Source organism: Halichoerus grypus, chromosome 9 (assembly GCF_964656455.1).
Source record: "Halichoerus grypus chromosome 9, mHalGry1.hap1.1, whole genome shotgun sequence".
Taxonomy (NCBI): domain Eukaryota; kingdom Metazoa; phylum Chordata; class Mammalia; order Carnivora; family Phocidae; genus Halichoerus; species Halichoerus grypus.
Window position 1 is genome coordinate 110,370,324 of NC_135720.1, and position 21,396 is coordinate 110,391,719.

Below are 21,396 nucleotides of genomic sequence, written 5' to 3' on the forward strand. Positions count from 1 at the left end.
CCTCCCCACCTTACTCCCGGGCAAGGTCGCTCTTCTACTCTTTGCCCTTCGGATGGTCATGAGGTAGTCTCCCATTGTTGTTCCACTTGCGTTTCTCTCATTGCTAGTGAGTTTCTTGCCACTGCCACTCTGCTACCACCCTGGTGCAAGCCACCACCATCTCCCTGACTGCTGCATAATCTGTCTGCGCTTGTCTCTGCCAGCGTCCTCTCTTCTTCTTCTCTTTGCTCTCACACTTCAGCCAAAGTAATCCTATTGGAACACCCCTTTGCTCAAAATCACTCAGAGAATTTTTTCTTTAATCCACTGAAATGATAGATGCTCTGATGATGACCCATACTTGGCATTCCTAAGATAACTGCTGCTTGGACATGATGTATTTTCTAATTATTGGATTTGGTATTGGCTAATATTTATTTTAAAATGTTTATACCTATTTTCTTCTTTTTTTTTTTTTTAGTTTGTTTCTTTGTTTAAGTAATCTCTACATCCACCATGGGACTCAAACTCACAACCCTGAGATCAAGAGTCACATGCCCTTCCAACTGAGCCAGCCAGGCACCCCTACACCTATTTTCTTAAATAAAATGGGCCTGTAAATTTCTTTTCTTGATCTGCCTCTAAGTCATTTTACAACCAAAGTTATATTAAAATGACTTGAGCAGCTTTACCTCTTTTTCTGTTTTCTGGATCAATATGTAATAAGATATAAATTATTTATTCCTTGAACTGAGTGGTTCTCAAGGTTCTTTTCTAACTATAACTTTGACGATTTGATGAGCTATAGTAGCTGTGGGTTTCTTACCAGTGTTTCCCTGGTTGTGTGGATTAGCCAAACAAATTCACAGGTATTCACAACCTCAGTGATACCAGAGAAGTTTAACCTACTATGGGTGCAAAATGGTGTGTTTTCCATCGTGTGCATGGATGACTGTAAACAGGAGTTCCAGGGTCAGCTAATAACTATTTTCATCCATTCATCCATTTTACTAAATCTTAGCCACAAAAATTTTGTTGTATAAATTGTACCTAATAGATTATAAAGGAGATTTACTGGCCTCACTTCCACCCTAATCCCAACTGATTTACTGGACTCTCTTTTCCTTCACCATAGAAATACACTGCTTTATTTTATTCCTTCTTCCTCCCTTCTTTCCTCTTCTCCTTCCTCCCTTCTTTCCTCTTCTCCGTCCCATCTGTCTGATTCTTATGGCTCTAGAGAAAAAAAATGGGTTCTTTCAGCCTAAAGACAAAAGAGATTAGCAGAAGGGGTGGTTTGGGCAGGATTGGAATTTGGGTAGCAGAGGGAGGGGATTCAGTCTCTGCAAATTTAGCAGGAGATACAGAAGAAATTCTCATGCTGGTGCATATTCCGTGATGGAGAACTTCTGGGGCAGACACAGAGTGTTGGTGTCCATGCCCAGTGGCTTTAGAGAACATGGGCAGTTGCACCCCCACTCTTGTGAGCTCAAGCCACTTCGATAACTGCATCATGAGTCTCTGAATCTCACTCTCAGCCGGAATGAAATCAGAACACGTGACTTCACAATTCCGACATCTCCCATTCTTCCTAGTACATATCACTTTAAACCATAATAGTAATTCTCATATCATGTTATTTTTATTTCTCATTTGGCTGAGGACACAGGGCACGCAGAGAACATTATTTGTCAGACAGCAGCTACCTGGCACACGCAGTCCATATAATGGCAGTTAAGCTGAGATCCAGAGACTGACAAACAAGCTATAAAATCTAAAAGGCAGGATTTCTTTCGGTAGATCAGTTATAATAATTTTATGCCTCAGTATTTTACATTTGGGACATTTTGTATAATAAACAATTAACTGCCTGCTTTTGACATTTGAAAGTTAATGTGAAGAGAGTTATAAAAAAGACACTGTAAACATCACCTCCCAAAGTGAAGTGGTAAATGGCTATCAGCCTCCGGAAGGGTAAGACCTAATTATTCCTCACAGTGCACTCTGTACCTTTTTACTACCAGTTTGGTTTTCATTGTCTTTGATAAACAAGATAATTGATATAAATGAATGTGATCCTGTAAAATGGTTCCCCAATTGCAGATTTTCCTGCTAGGGGTATAATTTTCCTTATGGCACATTACTGTTAATCTTTAAATGGATAGGTTGGTTAATCTGCCTTCCATGAGAAGACATTAGGTGACTTGCTCCTTAATCAGAGCTGAGAAAAAAACACTGGGTGTAGCCAAGGGCACAGGAAGAAATGACTAATGGCCACATTAATGAGCAAGAGCGTGTGGATTTTTGGCGAGAGGTTCAGAGTTGGGGATGCAAGAAAACCATGTTGGAGATAAAAAGAAGCTGCAGCCCTCCTCAGAAAGAGGACACAGGCAGTGTGTGTTGAAAAGGAGAGGTCTTACCCTGCTCGGCTTTCCCCTCTCCTTCCCAGCCCTGGCTCTTCCCACTTCAAATGCTGATTCCACTGCACCGAATGATGGACTCAGGATCTTAAACAGGCAAGCCCTCACGTGCTTTCTTCCTCTTATCTGGTGGTCAGGATTAGGGCTTTGCAAAAGTACCATTTTGTCCCCATAAATTAATGCTCAGCAGACTTGATCTTCTGTTGGGCGGCTCTCTTTAGGAAATGTCAAGAGCCAAGCAAGCAGAAGAAGCATGTTAGTTTGCACGCAGTTGGGAAGTCTGTGTTAAGATCATTGGCAGTTTGCTTTGAAGAACACATTTCTCTTCATGCATGAAGTACAGCCAGGAAGAAAGAATGAAAAAGAAAGTGGACAAACGCTTAGGAGAGAGTATAAGATGGTGGATCCATGACTTCCCTTAGGGGAATGTTATCCCTCAGAGTCATGGCAGTTTAAAAAAGCAATAATTAATAATCAGTTACTTGTCTAGGGCAGTCTAATATTTAGTTTTAAAAACTAATTTAAACTCATGGCAGGGAAAGCCATGGTGAAATGAGATTTCTCCCAGGACAGTTCTCTTTGGCAGTGTTATCACACAGCCTTTCAAAGATCCAGCGTGCTCAGGGTAGCTCGCTGTCCGGTTTAATGTCATCTCTTCACCGAATGTGTGGGCTGCCTCCCTCCCCCGCTCCCACTCTTGAAAGGTTAGCCTTTCTTCAGAATAGTACAGGTTTTCCAGCAACATCTGTCAACCTGGCAACGAGCACACCCTGAGGAAATTATGAACATTTGAAGGCCATCTAAATACTGTAGGGAAGCCTTCCTCTCCCTCTTCCTCCCCTCTCGCCTCGTTCCCCTCCTGCCTTCCCCCAAGAAAAGTGGGGCAGCCACACGGCTTTCACCACCATCCGCCTCACTGACAAATTATAAGCCCATTTGTGTCTGCGATATCTTTAGTGGGTTTTGATTTGCTCACTCCATTGTGACAGCTCATGAAACCTCAAAGCAGTGACTCTCCTAGAAGGCAGGCTGCAGGCAGACCCCTTCGTTTAATGACAAGAGACCCCTAGCCACTGTACCGTTAGCACATAGAGGCTTCTTTGGTCTAATGACTCAGATGATCTTGATCTGATTCAGTAGGTCAGAAACTGCTGTTCCCAGCAAATATCGACCGGAAGGACCTGCTTTTGTGGTTATTCTGAAACTGCCAGCTGGCGCTAATAGTTTTTGCAGGTCGGTAGAATTGTTATTGGTCCTTCCTTCCCTTGCCCCCTGTTCTTTTACAATTATAGAGTGGCTCGTGGGAATAAAAGTCTCCCCTCTTGTGTGATACCCAGATTTCCGAAACGCTGGTCCCATCGACCCATTCCACATGGGCAAAAACCTGGCGCTTTCATGGTTAAGGAAGTGCCAATCCTGGGCCTTGTGCATCTCTGAAAATCTCAAGGTGCTTTTGTAAGCATCTAATTTATTCGGTCAGTATCCATAAGGTAGAGAGAAGAAGGGATTATTCTCTTTCTAAGTGAAGAAACCTCGTCCCAGGGCAGTTGAATGCCCTCCGCAAGATCGCCTAAGAAGCCATTTACTGAGCTGAGGGTGGTTCTTCGGGTGCCTGCATCGCGGTGCACGGCCTGGCCCATGGCTGCTAGAGCTGAAGGCGGGCAGGGGAGGGCAGCCATTTCCTCTCTCAGGCTTCAGGTGTGTAGATATGGTATGAAGACAGCTAGAACTCAGACATCAGATGCTGCTTAATAGGCAGGTTTGACAATATTCCTAATAAAGTTTATTTAAAAATACTTGCACCCGTTTTTTCATTTCCCAAAGCACTAAGTGTAAACCATTAAAAGAATAATCAAAAATACTAGCAAAAGGCTCTTTTTAAATTACTTTTTATTCTATTTCAGACAAGAATTTTTTTGATCATATACTGTAAGTCTACTGGAAAATATAGCACGATTCTGTTTCCTCAATCTAGATTAGCTTTGGCCTCCAGAAGGTAGTATACATTGTATGTTTTGCTGAGGCTTTTTTGTCTGGTAACTACTTTACTTAGAGGTATGAATAGAGTTGGCCCAGGTCACCTGGAAGACTCTGATTGTCAGTCTTTGAAGCCGGGCAGCCGGATTCTCTCAGGGACCCCAAGTTCAGCCTTGGAGGCATCACCTCCACTCCCCCACGGGGGACTGCTCAGCCTCTCCACAGCCCTGGGCTGGTCCCTCAGGCTAAAACTGGGACAGTGCCCAGGAGGCAAGGTTTTCCCCTCGGCGTCCTGTGTTGTTTGATTAAAGAGTCTCAATTCTGAGAGCCCAATATTCAGAAGTTGAGACTTACCTTTACCCATCTGTTTCTTCTCAATTCCAGTCTTGCTCCCTTGAGATTCTCAGAGATTCTTCTCACACAACTCATTCCAGGATGGTTTGTGGGAGCTAACACATGTGAGAAGTTGGCGTTCTCTACAGTCTTTTTCTCTCTGCCTCCAAAAGGTGTGGCAGGAAAATTCTGCCAAAGCAGAATTGCATACTTGTCACAGATCCGATCAGGACATTTTCTGTACAATGTACAGGGCTCCACATCAGGTTTGGGACACCTCACTACCAAAGCTACTTTTAGTAAAAACTCAAATTTTATAGTTATTGATGCATTTTAAAGAAATATCATTCAAGAGCTTAAGACTCAAGAGTTATCCATGATCCCAGAATCATTGACTGTAAATTGTTGAAGTTTGAACCAGATGCATCCTTCAGCTTATAATAAAAAGGAAAATTACTGCTTTATTAAAGGAATAGTTTAAAAAAAAAAAAAGCTTCCTTACAAAAAAGTATTGAGCAAACTGCTACTTCTTTTGTGGGGCTTTGAAACAACCTTTTGCATATCCTTTATTCTATGCCCAGCGTGAATGAGGAACACTCCCCCAATCTATAGTATTTCTCTGCTCTTTAGTCATAAAATCCTTAAGACTTGATAAGACCTTTCAACCAGTGGCATGGAACAAAAATAATTCTGTTGATTTCAACATCTTTTAGGACATGAGGAAAAATAAATCCATGTAAAACTTATACAACTCAGAGAAAAAACACCTTTTACATATAACTTTGTAAAATTTTTTGAGTTTCCAAAAATTGCAAAACCAGTTTCAGTGACTCTTTGTATGTTAGGTATCCCACCACCCACCCACCCCTAAACCCCTCTTCCCTCCCCTCCCATCCCCCCATATCAGCTTGAGTAACTTGTCCTGATGTAGGGGGCAGATGTAGTCCCTGTCTCTGATAGATTATGTCCAGAGAAAAGAAAAAAATCGCCCCAATGAGATATTGCCTATTATTCAAACACATAGTTGGATATTTGGGATATCTTTTTTCTTATACCCGGAAATGCCTTTGTCCTAAATTTCAAGGCCTCGCCTACAGAGTGAATGCCTCTTTGATACACTGCAGTGGTTACTGCTGTTAAACATCTAATGCTTGATTCTTTAAGGTCTTTTGGAATTGAAGATTTTCACAGCTAAAACCTCCAGCATTTGAGCCACACATAAGAGAGTGAACCTCTTAAACAGTTAGTTCTGGACCATGCTTTCCTTCAAAGGCCCTGGTGTGAGGAGAGAATTCACTGATGCTAGTGAACTTGTGCCTTTGAGATCCAGTGGCCCCACCCACCTCACCTTGGCCCTGGGGATAACCACCTCTGATTTCTCCCCTTCATCTTCTGGAAAGCTGCCGTTCCCTCTAAAGGGTTTGGAGCCAGGGCCTTATAAAGTTTGCATATGTTTGGGGAAGGGGCCAGGGGGTGGCGCATTTGAAGTTTGGGAAAGTGTTACGGGCTGGATGGAGTCCAGCAGGACTGTCAAAGCCCATGCAGTCTCAGGAGATGGCGTGATTTGGGCAACCTTGATAGTCTCAGAAGTGGAGCCAGAACAGGAATGACGAGAGCACGGAAATTCATACTGCCTAAAACAGATGAGAGTGAAAAGCAAAGAGAAGGAAAAGAGGCATGGAGGAATTGCGGGGGGTGGGAGGGGGTGGGGGGATAGCACAGCATTCAAAAGGCATGGTCTGCTTTCTTCCCACGGGCTCCCCCTGTGGGTGCAGAGAGGTACTCCCATCTGAATCCTTTGGAGCTGTGTCAGGAAGCGGCCCTCTCACGGAGATGGGAACTGGGGGAAAATTTGGGGAAGGAGTTTAAAAGTTGCACGTCCCACATAGTCAGTGGTTTTTCTTCAGCAATGTGATATAACATGATTGAAAAGTGATTTTTTTTAACCCAATAGATAAAACTAGGAATTAATGTAACTTAGCGCCAGTGTTGTAGAATACATTTTGGCAGCTTTCTGATAGTTTCCAAGAATGATGGGCTTATGCTCTAATTAGCTATTGTTCTTTTACAGCTGTTAAGACATAACAGCTGTGGGTATTTTTTCCTTTGAATAACTTGACCGAAGGTTGGATTACAGTTTGGAAGTTTGCATGGTCAGCAGTAAGTTCCTATGTAGGCCTGGGGATAGGCGCCTAGGGTGAGTCCCCTTTTAGTCCCCTTTTAAAAAAAAAAAAGAAAGAAAGTATAGCTCAGGGGTGCCTGGCTCAGTCTGCTAAGGTCTGACTCTTGATTTTTGGCTCAGGTCATGATCTCAGGATCCTGAGATCAGCCTCCATTCTGGGCATGGAGCCTGCTTAAGATTCTCTCTCTCCCTCTCCCTGTTCCCCTCCCTGCCCCCCTGCTCACTCCATACAGTCTGTCTCTCTAAAAAAAAAAAAAAAAAAAAGGTATAGTTATGTAGGGGAATATCTAGCTGTGATCTTAAGCTAATAGCCTTTAATAGCCTTAGTAGGCTTTTTTTTTTCTTAGTAGGCTTTTTGAAAGAAATTCTTTGTGAAAATCTTGGCAATGGAGAAGAATCTACTCCAAGACTATTAAGCACTTGTTTGCTGCATGAACTAGTGTGCTATTAGAAAACAGTAGGTAATGGGGCGCCTGGGTGGCTCAGATGATTAGGCGTCTGCCTTCGGCTCAGGTCATGATCCCAGGGTCCTGGGATCCGAGCCCCACATCGGGCTCCCTGCTCAGCAAGAAGCTTGCTTCTCCCTCTCCCACTCCCCTGCTTGTGTTACTGCTCTCACTATCTCTCTCTCTCTCAAATAAATAAATAAAATCTTAAAAAGAAAAAAAAAAAGGAAAGAAAGCAGTTGATAGTAAAAACAGCCAGGGAAACACTGAATGAAGCCTAACACCAGTATGGCTTATGAAGATGACAGTCCTCTGCAAGTGCTAAGTGTTATTTCATTTTTAAAAATCTGCTTCAAGTGCGGTTTCCCCCCCACCTCTCAAAGGTGATCTCTGGAGACAGTTGAATAACATGTCAGTCTTATCTTTAAATAGAGCTGGCACAGGTGGTCCTCAGGTCATGTCCTAGTGAAGTAGTACTGCCTTTTAAAAAATTTATTACTCCTGAATTAAATTTACTGGCAAGCTGTTGGCCACCCCTGGTCTGGCGTATGAACGGAGAACAGTAAAATTGTTTTCAGATCACTTTTTCTGCAGTTCCCCACAGTCTGAGTCATCCCAATATTCATACACTTGCAGAATGTAGACACTTGGTTAACATGCAACTTTTGCATTCAGAGGCAGCATATTAAATTTGTCTGAGCAGAATTGCTATGTGCATGGAGGGGGAAAAGTAATTTCTGCCCAGGCTGTTCCTCTTTGCCTTTTGCTCATAGCACAGGCTACTGTAATAGGTATGTAGCTGAGGGATGACGAGGGGAAACCAGAAAGAGACAGATACAAGATGCTGGATTTGGGCAGTATGGTTTTGTAAACAAAGTGACACAAATTGGGGCAGAAATTCCATGGGGATGAGAGAGGAAACTGGAAGACTGGAAATAGAGCACAAAGCCAAGTCCCATCCAGATGGCGTTTTTAATAAATTTATCAGACGCATATGAAAGAGTGTAATGAGCATTCAGATGGGGAGTGGCTTGGCCCCAACGAAGAAGAAAAACAGCTTCTGTGCTTTGCAGTCAGAATCACTCCCTAAATTTTCCCAGTAAAAGAGACCACAAAACTTATTCAAACCATTGTGTAATTATTAGACACTTCAGCTAGGCAGGCTGAGGTTTGTGTTTCTAGGAAGAGGAATTAATAATAGAGCTCTTTCCTGCTGAAATGGAAAATGTGGTCTCTATGTGTTAGTAAGCCCAGCAGTGACTTCTAGGACAAACCTCTTCTGGAAGGACTCCTGTAGTGTAACTAAAGCAGAGCACTCTCCCCGCAGGCATAAAAGAGCTTTTCTGTTCTTTAAAAGCCACACTGTTACAGACATTCCTCCTCTCCCCAAAGTGGTTTCTCCATCAGAAAATGTTTTAGTCTACCATGAGTGACCAAGCTTCGTGGATATGGGGTACACTTTAGGAAAGGAGAAGCTGCGAGGGCCGAGGGTGTGTGCGATGCGTACATAGCCGCTCTTCTGCGCTGGGCATATTTGTTTTCTTTTGAGTGGTTAGGTCAAGACCCAGAGACTAATCATACTTTACTTTTCTAAGAAAACTTTCACTGAGAAAGCATTTTTTTTCTGCTTTATTCAGTAACTTTTAGGTTTTCTAGCTTTTGGTAAGGAACTATATTAAGGTAAAGTGCTACAGCCTACGCAAGCATCCTTTTTTTTCTCATTCTGATTCATTCATTCAGCAAATATTTACCTAACACATACTCTCTGCTAAGCACTGTTGCTTGGCAGCTGGGACTAGAGCAGTGAGAAAAAGGAAAGCTCCTGACCTTACGACACTCACATTCTCAGTCTCCAGTGATTGGAGATTGGAGATCAGGTGGACATACTGGTCTGGATATTAAGAATTGGCACAGTGCTGGAATGATGGGGTCATCTTGGTTGTTTATAAAAGGTCATTATCCTGCTGGGTTTGTGCCTAGGTCCCTGTACTTTTCTTCTTTCCATAAGTTGGTATGATTTGGTCATTATACTGTTAATTTGACTCATTATCAAAAAATAGGAATGAGAATTAAGAAAAGTGGTAATCTTTTGATTTTGTACCTTATTAGGTAGATACAGTTGCTTATCAAGTTGCCAGTAGAGTTCTAGCAAAAGCCATTTCTTAAAAGGAAATTTGGGATTTGGGGTCGATTTTACTGGTATGGTTCATCTCTGTGTTTATGTTAAGATGTGTCTGTGTGTGTCCGTGTTGGGCACACATCGTAGATCCAGACTTTGACTAATAAACATTAATGAATAATTATGTCAAGATCAAAGTGGTATTTTATCCTCCAGCTCATAGATAGAGGATTCCTTGTTAAGAAGGCACAATTCTTCAATGTAGCATATATGTTAGATCACCTCAAGGCTCCAGAGAATCAGAGGGTAATATTACTAGGGCAATTGTGCTTAGAGAAAATTTTAGAGACTGAGTCTTCTTGAATAAACCCATTTATAAATGTGTCTCTAGAAAAGGAATTCTTAGCACTTATCCCAGCCTTGTTTTCCAGAGAGCTTGAAACCATACCAGTAATGATTTTGTGATAATCTCTGATGCTGCTACACTAATTGACTACTAGTTAAAAATCAGATATCTGGGGATAAAATTGTGAAGCAGTAAGGTTGCATAGATGGAGACTGACAAACTCAGGAAAAGTCCTCAAAGACAACTGATAAAAACCTAGCAGCTGCTGCAGAGGCTATCAGTATTCAAAATAATCATAAAGGGTTTTATCCTTTCAGAGACTTGCCATCATTCTGGTTTTCATAAAAACAGTGTTAAAATGTGTGAAACTTGAAAAAACCCACAGAATTCCATATGTACAAACGAATATAAAGGGCATATATGTGAAGTTTGGGGAATAGGAGCAGTGGCATGCTAACCACTACACTGAAGAGAAGACTCCCAAACCTCTACAGCCCTGTGTGCACCCCTCCCTTGGTGGCTTCCCCCCTCTCTTCCTGAATTTCAGTGTTCACCATTCCCTGAGTTTCCTTCCTGATCTCACCACACAAGCATGTATCACTAAACGACAGAAGTGGAATCATATTTCATGGTTTTTCCTTACTTCCTCTTTCCTTAACCAGTTTTCTTTGTGGGACCGACCCTGGTTGATACACATAGCCCTAGTTCACTTATTTTTCAATACTGTATAGTTTTTGTTTAATAGTGAAATTTCAGTAACTCAGTGGACAGGTTGAACAGCTGATTAGCCACACCTAAAGGGAATGAGTAAATACAAATAGTAATTTGAATTAAGAAATTGCCTAGAATGCTTCAAAAAGAGGTACAGAGAGAAAAATGAAAGGACGGTTAAGAAACATGGAGGATAGAATGAAAAGTTCCAACGGAGGTCCAGTAGGAGTTCGAGAAGAAAAAAAGAAGAGAAGAAAAGGAGGGAGAATTGGTATTCAGAGAAATAATGGCCAAAATTTTCCAGACTTGATAAAAGCCATAAATGCTCATATTCAGTCCTGAGAAGGATAAATTCAATCTACCTCTAGGTACAACTTAGTAAAATTGCAAAACACCAAAAACAAAAACAAAAAACTTAAAATTAACTGTAGGCAAAAAATAATTACAAGTTAGAGGGATAGCAGACTTTAGCAGACTTGACAGTAGAAGCCAGGAGACTATGGAATAATATCATCAAAGTGCTAAGGAAAAACAGCTTTTAACCAGGAGTTCCATATCAATTAACCTACTTTTCAAGAGTGGTGGCAAAATGCACTTTCAAACAGAGACTTTGCTGAATACTAATGGATGTGTCTGAGAAAGAAGGAAGTTGTACCAAGAAGAAAGGAGGATATAAAAAATAGTAATGGTGAATAAATTGGTTAAGTGTGGATAAATAAGTTTTGACTGTATGAAAAGAAGAAAGGTTAATGAGTTTCACTTCAGATGGTTAGAAAACAAAGCAGAGTAATTTAAAAGGAATTGAAGGAAGAAATAATAATAATAAGAGGAGGGGCACCTGGGTGGCTCAGTTGGTTAAATGTCAGACTCTTGATTTCCGCTCAGGTCTTCATCTCAGGGTCCTGGGATCCAGCCCAATGTCTGGCTCTGTGCTGGGCGTGGAGCCTCCTTGAGAGTCTCTCTCCCTCTCCCTCTGCCCGCCCTCCCACACTCACGCATGCGCATGCTCTCCCCCCCAAAGTAAATAAACAATTAAAAAATAAAAAGAAGAGCAGAATTTAGTGAAGTAGGAAATAAAGAAATCAGCAAAACCAAAAGTTGCTCCTTTGAAAACACTAATAAACAAGACAAGCTATATAGGACTGATCAAAAAAGAAAGAAAAGGTACAAATACAAATATTTGGGATGAAAAAGAGGACATACTATGAAAATTTTTATGCCACTATATTTGAAAGGGTAGATAAAATGAAAATTTTTCCCAAAGGGCCAAGAATATCAAAGACAATTTGGAAGAAAAAAAGAAAAGAAGGGGAAGGTGAGGGAACAAAGGTGTTCACTTATCAGATTTTAAGATTACTATAAACTTATAGTTTATAGCATGGTAAAGGCACAAGGCTAGGCAATCAGTGAAACACAGCATAGATCTTAAAAAGATGAATATCTATGAAAATTTTGTGTGTGAGTGAAATAACACAAGTTAGTGGGGCAGGAGTTCATTAAATGGTGGTGGTGAAATTGGCTCATCTTAAGAATAAAAGATGGAAGTAGATTTTCTGTGTCACACACAGTATACCAAAAATAAATCCTAAGTAGATTAAAGAACCACATGTGAAAAGCAAAATTTGAGAACTTTTAGAATAAAATACAGGACAATATCTTTAGGAATTGAGGGTGGGAAAGAATTTATAAACAAGAAAGGAAAGGCACCAATCTTAAAAGATTAATATTTCATCTCAACATTAACCAACAAAAGATTGGCATCCCACAAATCAATTAAAAAGATGGTAGAAAAATAGACAAAAGGTAAAGATCGGTAGTTTACAGAAGAAAGGTGAATGATTCCAGAGGAGAGAAAAAGAAAAAAACTGTGCAGCTTCACCAAATAGAAAAATGAAAAACTAAAACCACATTGAGATATCATGTCACACTCATCTGTCTGGCATTACCAAGAGTTGGTAAGAATGTGGAGCAATGAGTTGAGAGTGTGAATTTTTATAACTACTTTGGTGAATAATTTGGCAATATCCAGGAAAATTGAAGGTAACTCATAGCCATGAGTGTAATTCATGCATATATACATGTATAATATCTTATGTGTTCCTTTAAGAAACTCTTACCATGTACACAGACTCCTTTGTTTGTAATTGCAAAGAAAACAGTGGTAACAATCAAAACGTCCCTTAGCGGGAGACTGGATAAATAAATTTTGGCATGTTTATGGATTGAAATATTTTATAGACCCTACATGAATGGACTAGATTTATCTTTCTATTGAATGTTCCTTCGTCCTGGTTTAATGTTTGTGGTAAATGTTAATATTGTTCACCAACCATTCTCCTTTCTTCTCCTGGGCACACAACAGGATTGCACTTTCCCACCCCCTTTGAAGTTAGGCAAGGCCCTGTGACTTGCCTTGGTCACCCGAACGTGAGAGAGGTGATGTGTGTTACTTTGGGGGACGGGTCTTAAGAACCAGGACTCAGCTCTCTTTCTTCTCTTTGCTGCTGTAACTGAGGAAATTCATATGAACACAAAGCCTCTGTCACTCAGGCCCTTGGCTGATACAGTGAGCAGAACCACTTTTCTGATCATCACTGAATACATAGGGTGCACAAAAAAATAAATAAATACATAAATACATAAATACATAAATAAACGTGCACTGTGGAAGGGAGAATGGGGGCTGTTACTGCAGCCTAAGCTCCTGTCTACAGTATTATTTTATGTCTCAGTTCAATTTACTGTGCACCTTGTGCCACTTCCTTAAGTTCCACCTTCCAAATCACCCAGTACTCCCCCTTTTCCATGAAATAGAGGTACCATGACTTAGCCTCCAAATATAGTCCTTCCTTGTCTTTCCAAGTCCTGGGGAACTTCTTTCTGAGCCCCTTCCTTCTCTGCCAGGAAACTGTCCTTAGAGGTTATTTTACTAGTGTGTTTGCTTGTTGCTTTGGAGTTAAGCTTGGTAGTCAAGGGATTCATCACCAGAAATCCGTCCTCTCTCCCTTTCTCCTTCCCCTTCTCCCTTTATTATCTGTGGATGGCTTCCTCATCTGCAGAGAGCAAAGCAGTTAGTGAAGCTGTAGAAGATGAGGGCTCAAGTCAGGCATGCCCAGCTTTGGAAAATAAATACATCGTGTAGAAGATACATGTAAGATTATGTACTGCACATCATTATCAAGGTAGAAATGTTTTGGCATGGCGGTAGTACTGCTCACCCTCTCTCTTCAGAGAGTATATAATATTATACTGAAAAGTACAGTATATATCTAATGAGAAATTGTCTTTTTTTCCAACCTATTTTAAAATTATATAAAGTAAGTTGCAAATCTTGAAGGTAAGTAGCTGGGCCTAATTTTAGATTTGGGTTGAATAATAAATTAAATTAAAACCCCAACACTGGAAAATGCACAGAAAAGGTCCCAGGGGACTTAAAAGGCCCCTACCTTTTATTATTCTCTTCTCCATGGTTAGAGAATCTACATCATTTTTAGATAGCTATCATTTTGTGGAAGCCCTTGGCTTTAAAAATGAACAGGTTGATACGGATTTGAAGTAGAGAGAGAGACTCAAAATCAAAACAGAGCTGGTGTTTCAAAACATAGCAGTTCATGAACAAAGAGAAAAGCCTTCTGTGTTGAAATGCCTGGAATAGTAAACAAACAAAAAAGGGAAACAAGTCATGGCTGAGGGCAACAGTGTATTTTGAAAAGGGATTGGTACCATTTCCTAGATCATCTTCCTGCTTTATGAATTCTAAAACACTGAATCTATGTGTATATCATGTTTCTCTAAACAAATTTATGATATTTACTGAATGTAACAAGTACATACAGTTTAGAGAATAGTAATAAAACAAGCACCTGTGTACCTACCACCTGGCTTAAAAACAGAACAAAACCAGTACTTTTGAAGCCCTCCCAAGATTTCCTCTTAGAAATGAAATCAGTTAATATTTGGACCCATTGGTGGGAGTCCCTGCAAGATTTCAGCCCCCTCTTCCCAGACACATTATCCTGAACTTTATATAATCATTCCCTGGATTTCCTTTTTAGTTTTACATTTATGTATGTATCCCCTAAACAAAGCATATTTCTAGTTCTGCCTTTTTAAAAACTTTGTATAAATGAACTCATAATCTGTGTTTTTCTGTGCCTTGCTTTTTTCCCTCAACATTGTGTGTATTTCTTGTTTTTTGGGTTTTTGGTTTTTTGGAAGTCAAGATTTTTTTTTATTGGGAAAACAACATTATGGTTTTCGATTCATCTGTTTGTACATAACTGTAGTTCATTAAGGTCAGTTAATGTGTAGTTTCCCATTGTAGTAATATTTTGAAATGTATTTATCCATTCTGTATTTTATGGGGTATCATGGTTCTTAATAGTAAAATACTTCAGGGTTAATTACTACATGTGGTTTGGTTTGTTCCAATCTTAGATTCAACTTTTTTTCTTGAAGCAATTTGGCATGGAAAATGTGTTCATGTCTTGAGATAATCAAGAGGTTCTAATTTCCCCTTTATCATTGATGTGAGATAGTAATTCATTTTGTTCATAGCACACTATCAGGATATGTTTGGCTTCCCTTATCTTGATGCTGAATCTTGTGTTGGGCTCACAGTTCCCGTGGAGAATGTTGCAACAATTGCTGATTGTGCCAGTGTGATTGAAGGAGTCAGTCGGAGCCGAAATGCCTTGCTGAATGGCGACACCAAGAATTATGACTGGGATTCTGGCTATACGTGTCATCAGCTGGGAAGTGGTGCGATTGTGGTTCAGCTGGCACAGCCGTACATGATCGGGTCAATACGGTAAGAAGATTCCTTTCCATTCGTTACTTTTGAAATGGAAGACACGCGTGCAAATTCTGTTTTGGAACTTCAGTGAAGATACATTTCTGTTCTTTGCTCTAAATATTGAAGGGGGAGGAACAAAGAGATACAGGGTGCCTGTGTGGATCTTTTGGTGGGAGGATACACCAAAATTAGACTTGCAGCGAGACTAGATTAGATGCCTCTCCCTGGTTATGGCTCACCTCCTTCTTCAGTCTCAGTTTGTGTTGGCTAGGGACTTAGAGGATAATGCCAGGAGAGGTTATATAGAATCAAAACTAATTTTCAACTCCAATAAATTTACATCGGAACCAAATATGTGAATATGAGACCTGGTACTAACAAAAGAAATCTTCTTAGTGAAAATCTGGGTTTTGGGTGGTGGTTTTCATTTCATTTTGTCTTGTTTTCAGAAAGGAATTTTAACCCAACATTGCTTGATTTATGGGGTCATGTAATTTTATTTATTTTTTTTTTTTAAAGATTTTATTTATTTATTTGACAGAGAGAGAGATAGTGAGAGCAGGAACACAAGCAGGGGGAGTGGGAGAGGGAGAAGCAGGCTTCTTGCCGAGCAGGGAGCCTGATGTGGGACTCGATCCCAGGACCCTGGGATCATGACCTGAGCCGAAGGCAGACGCTTAACGACTGAGCCACTCAGGCGACCCTGGGGTCATGTAATTTTAAAATGTGAGACTGGTGACATCCCTCAGAGGATATACTTGTAGTTCAAGAGAGCCATGTGGGTATTGAATAGGCTGCCCTTTTTTTGCTTTTTTTCTGAAGGTTCCAAGGAGGTCTCTGAAAGACTAATGTATATATATTTATGTTATATATTTATGTTTAACAGTAGATAAGGTATTTTACATGATATCTGAGACTGCCAGGGGTGGGGATATCGGTGGGACGTGACTGCCTTCCCCCCACCATCATGTTCCACCACATTTGCTCTGTTGTTCCCTGTTCTCATGTTAAAGTCATTGTGTATAGAGAGAAAAAGCACAAAAAATGAGGTAGTAGGATTTTAATAGGCAAAGGTTTATTGATGTTTAGGCTAATAATCACAGAGATTATTGCAGCCTGCCAATCCCCAGGGGCCACCCTGATGAGTGATGCTGGATTTCTGGGAGAATTCAGACTGAGGATTTCTTTATTTAAATTGTCAACCCCTTTTCATAAAGGGCCACATACGGGTTGAGTAACATAGGCAACCCATCACACAGATAGAGAAGCCTTGGCTTCATGCTGTGGACCAGACAAACCAGCTTGGTGCTTCAGGAGGGGGAAAGAGAAGCCACAGTCAGTCTGGGCAAGCTACCAGTGCAGATAAACCTCCGTCAGATAGCAAACAAGACTCCATCCTTCCTTTTTTCTCAGCTGCATGCGTTAACTAGAGCAGTCCTAGGCCATCTATTTAAGCCATTCTAGGATTTTTGCCATAGATGGTGTGAAATTTATCTAAATATTTCCCATTACAGTCTATCCCTCTTCACTTTACAAATCTGGGGAACCGTTGTCCTTCTCCAGTCACTGTCACTCCTTATAGTCTTCACAGTTTCTTGAAGATTACCAATCGTGTCTCTGAGATTACATCTGCAATTTCTTTCAGCAGGCGTGGGGTGTAACTCACTGGAGCCAGGAGACTTAGAATCATTTAAATTGACTAGATACTCTCTTTCTTTCACTTCACCTATTTGGGGCTTCAATTTTCTCTTTATTATGTTTGTTCTGCCATTTCTAATTTGAAGACCAGTCTTTTCGTCAATGAAGACGGAAGCAAACTGACAGCTTAGTAGCTCTTCCCACTCTCTTTTAATGTTCCCTATATTCTGTCTGCTTACCTGGTACTCTACCCCCAACACCAGCAGTGCTACATGTGCATCTCACACCAACATGTCAGAAATGGAATCCCATTATCCCCCCTTCCTCTGCTCAAGTCACCTTAAGATTTCCCCCATTTCATTCAGTGGCACCACCCATCTATCCATAGACTGAGCCACAAACATGACAATCTTCCCAAATTTACCCCTCTCCCTCACTTCCCCTCCTCAGCCAGTTCTGTCAGTACTGGCTCTTACATATCTCAGAAAGCCTTCTGCTCTTCCCCATCCCCACTGCCATTACCACAGTTGTACCTTTGTAGTTTCTCTCCTCCACCTGGTCGGCCAGACTTCCATCTGGCCCGTCCTTCCCCACCTGCAACCATTTCCCCACCCCAGATCTGATGTGGTCACACCCCTTCAGGAGAAAGTTCGGACAAAGGCATTTAAGAACAATCTGACTTTCTTCTGTCTACACAGCCTTGTCACCTGCTTCTCTCTCCACCCCTACACGTGCCTGGCTTAGCCTGTCCAGCTACTTGCAGTTTTGCACACGCCACCCCTCTCTCACCTCTATGCCTTCAACTCTTGGAACCTACTGTTCTCATTGCTGGTGTCTCTCATGACCTTCCCATCACCTCTTTCTTACCTGATTCTTACTCCCCCTCCAGGACTCCGCTCCTCGGGGAGTGCTTCCCTCACCTCCCATTATCTCCTGGGTGGATTCAGACCTCTGTTTTCGATCCCCACACATTCTGTACGTAGTTCCTACTGGAGCATTTGTCGTACTTGTATTATAGTCGTTTATATGCTGTCTTCTCCCAGGCTCCCCTGCCATATAAAGCCTGTGGCAACTCAGAGTAAGCGTCCCTTGACAGATCAAATGTGTAGATGAGGTAGTCTGTCAAGATAGCAAGTACAGTAGGAGATCTAGAATTTTAGTTTCAGCAGGAACACATGAGGTCACCGCCAAGGTGACAACTCAGAGTGGGACAAACAGGCTCTTTGTGTGGCCAGGCCACCTTGACCTCTAGCTCTACCCAAACAATCATAGATATTCGATCTGACCCCAGGAAAAGGTGTCACTGGGGCTTAAAGCAAGAGAGAACAGTGAACACTTGGCTGTCTTTAAATATGGAATGAAAATGGCTCCCCCAAACTATTTTTTCTTTCCGGGACTCCGAGTAGCGGTAATGAGCATGAGCACAACCAAAGGCAGAATTGTATATCTGAGCCGCCAAACTTCCTTAAGCCCGGCTATTGTTTTTGCAGTGAGAAAATCCATGCAATTGAAGCCCTGTAAAACTGGCTGAGCACTCAAAGAGACACGTCTCTGTGAAACTAACATTATGTTGTCAGGATCTGCATTTGCCTCTTCTGTGACATTATTAAGAAGAAAGGGAGAGGGATTTCTTAACCACCAATGCCTGTGGACGATGCTGGATACCCTGGCAGGCCGTGGTTAGCAGCCGCTGATGTGCCCAGACAGACATTTATTGATAGGAAACTGGATCAGTGGCACCTCTTCATGAGGATGGGCAATTGACCAATGACAGGATGATTAGTCAGTGACATTTGACCCACAGCTTCTATTGCTTGTGATGACTGACTTGCTTTCCTGGTCACTGTATCTGAAAAAGCTCAATGGTTCTGAATTGACACCCAGAGGGAGAGTGCTACAGAGCTGAATGACTAACACTTTCCCCATCTAAGAAGCAGGAGATCTGGCAATCCTGGAAAGTCTTCCTCTGTGGAAGCCAAATCACATGGTACACTGGCTTTATTTATTTATTTTTTTAAGATTTTATTTATTTATTTGAGAGAGAGAGAATGAAAGACAGAGAGCATGAGAGGGAGGAGGGTCAGAGGGAGAAGCAGACTCCCTGATGAGCAGGGAGCCCGATGTGGGACTCGATCCCGGGACTCCAGGATCATGACCTGAGCCGAAGGCAGTCGCTTAACCAACTGAGCCACCCATGCGCCCCGGTACACTGGCTTTAAAAAATTCGGGTTTCTTCGTAGATGGTGACTATGAAGACGAAGGACTTAGACAGGAATTGTCTTGATCACTGCAGTCTTTTTTCCTAAGGGAGGATATAATTGTTTTGTGGGTAAAGATGTCTTTTATTTGTCTGTTTTCATCCACAGAAATCATTTCTTCCTTTCCTGAGCCTTTACCTGTAGCCAGGTAGGCAAGCAGAGCCTTCTTCCTTGACAGACAATGCTTGCACCTAACCACAGTCCGCGGGTGCCTAATCCTGCAAGTGTGTCTGGTACCAGTCTCCTTGTGGTGTTCTGGAGAGGCTGACCTTGAAACATGACCCCTGACCATCCCTCCTCCTCCCCCCCATTTTCTTTCACTCAGTTAATAAACATTTCTTGAGCCTTCTACTGTGTGCCAGGCACTGTTCTAAGCACCAGGGATAGAGCATTGAATAAAGAATAAAGAAAACAAACATCGGAACTGTCATAGAGTTGACGTTCTCGTCAGGGGGAGATAAACAGTAAACAACACTGTTTGTAACATGTCAGATTCTTTGAAGGGCTGCAGAACAAACTGGAAGTGGGGGGTTGGGTGTAGAGACAGTGCTATTTTAGACGCAGTGGTCAGGGAAGGCCTGTGCAGAGCCTGAAGGAGGGGAAGAGCAAGCCATCTGGGGACCTAGGGGATGAGCATCACAGGCAGAGTACCAAGACCCCAAGGGGGAGCATGTCTGGCAGCTGACAGGAGCAGCGAGGAGGCCAGTGTGGCTGGAGCTGGGTGAAGGGGGCGGAGAGCAAGAGGCAAGGTGAGGGAGGTGACTTAGAGAGTCGACAGCCCTGAGATTTGTTGCTATTTCTATATTCAGTCACCAACTTCCAGAACCATCCCACCCACCACCACACATCCATCCCAGCGTTTCATTAGCACCATGAGAAGAGAGTTTTCTTGGCTGAGGAGAAGAGGGGCCGGGCGGGGGAGGCCGCCATGCCTTCAGAAGCACCTTCGTTGCTCCTGACCTGCCTTTATCCCAGCTCCTGGAAGAGAAACTGCGGAGGCATCCAGTCCTTGCAGCCTGGCAGGAAACTTGCTCCCCAGCTCTTTCTTTTCTTTCTCTCTCCCAAGAGCCAGAGCAGGCCGTGTAACGGGGAAATAAAGAAGCTTGGCTTTGTTGTTGCTAGGTTTACAGGCACAGCCAAAGTTATTCATTGTATATGAGAGAAAAAGAGAGAAATTGTCTGGAATATACCTTACAAGTGGGGAACTGAGTAATAATTATATCATTTTTGTGCCGCTTTAAAACATTAAAATTTAAATAACAGGAAATCTTCAGAGGCCTGACCACATAAAAAGACCAGGGTAAAGTCATAATAACTAACCAAATCTACCTAATGTCTTAGTTTATAGTCCCTCTGTCGCCTTAGTTTAAGACTTATTATCCTTCTACTTGCTAATCATGGTATCTTTATCAGTGTTTTCAGGCTGATATGAGAATCACACATGCTGTGTATTACGTACACCTCTCACCCAGTCCTTTTCAGCTAATCAGTGACAGCACTTTGTGGAAACCCTAATTATAAGATAGTCAGTTGAATTAACAATTTTTACATTAGCCTGAAAATGATTGCTTTGTAATTGATATGCGCAATACTGTAAGTAAAACTCCCCTAATGCTTTAACTAACAAACTTAATTGCAAGTAAGTAGGCTGTCCAGAGATGAAACCGTGCACGTAGATGCAACTAAATAGACCCATAGTCTCTCTGGGTGCTATGAGGATTAAAGAGTTAATGACACAAAAATAGTTAGAGTTCCTCAGTTGAAAGGTGTTATATGAACATAGTATGTTAGGACAAAATGGGTCCAGCCCAAAGTATGTTCTTGGTGGGTATTCATAATCTCTTTAGTCTGTGGAGATGAGCCTTTTTTTATTTTTCAGTAGGAAGAAACCAGTTCCACTACTTATAAAAGTTAATCTGGCTCAGAATGTCCGAAGCATGAAATCAGTTTATGTCTTGCGGTTATTAAACACAGAGAAAATGAAGCAATAGCAAGTTTATCTTTAAAAAAAAAAATTAGGTATGCCACTATGGTCCGTATTCATCCCAGCATATTTTTCTTTCTCTGGGAGCTGTCAAGCCCATGCCCAGTTCAGCTGCCCTTTCACTGTTGTGTGGCTATGACCAGCTCTAGATTATCTCTTCAGTTTGTAAATTGCGGAGACCCCTTTTTGATTGCTATTTTTCCTTCTT

General features: G+C 41.7%; 1 protein-coding gene across 3 annotated transcripts in view; it reads left to right on the forward strand.

Annotated features, from left to right (window-relative positions):
• BTBD9 (BTB domain containing 9) overlaps positions 1 to 21,396 on the forward strand; it is a 431,569-nt gene that overhangs the window by 288,268 nt on the left and 121,905 nt on the right. For all 3 annotated transcript variants that reach the window (XM_078055382.1, XM_036094275.2, XM_036094276.2), the window contains exon 8: positions 15,134 to 15,323. In XM_078055382.1, coding sequence (XP_077911508.1) covers positions 15,134 to 15,323 — 190 coding nt within the window. The remainder of the gene's footprint in view (positions 1 to 15,133; positions 15,324 to 21,396) is intronic.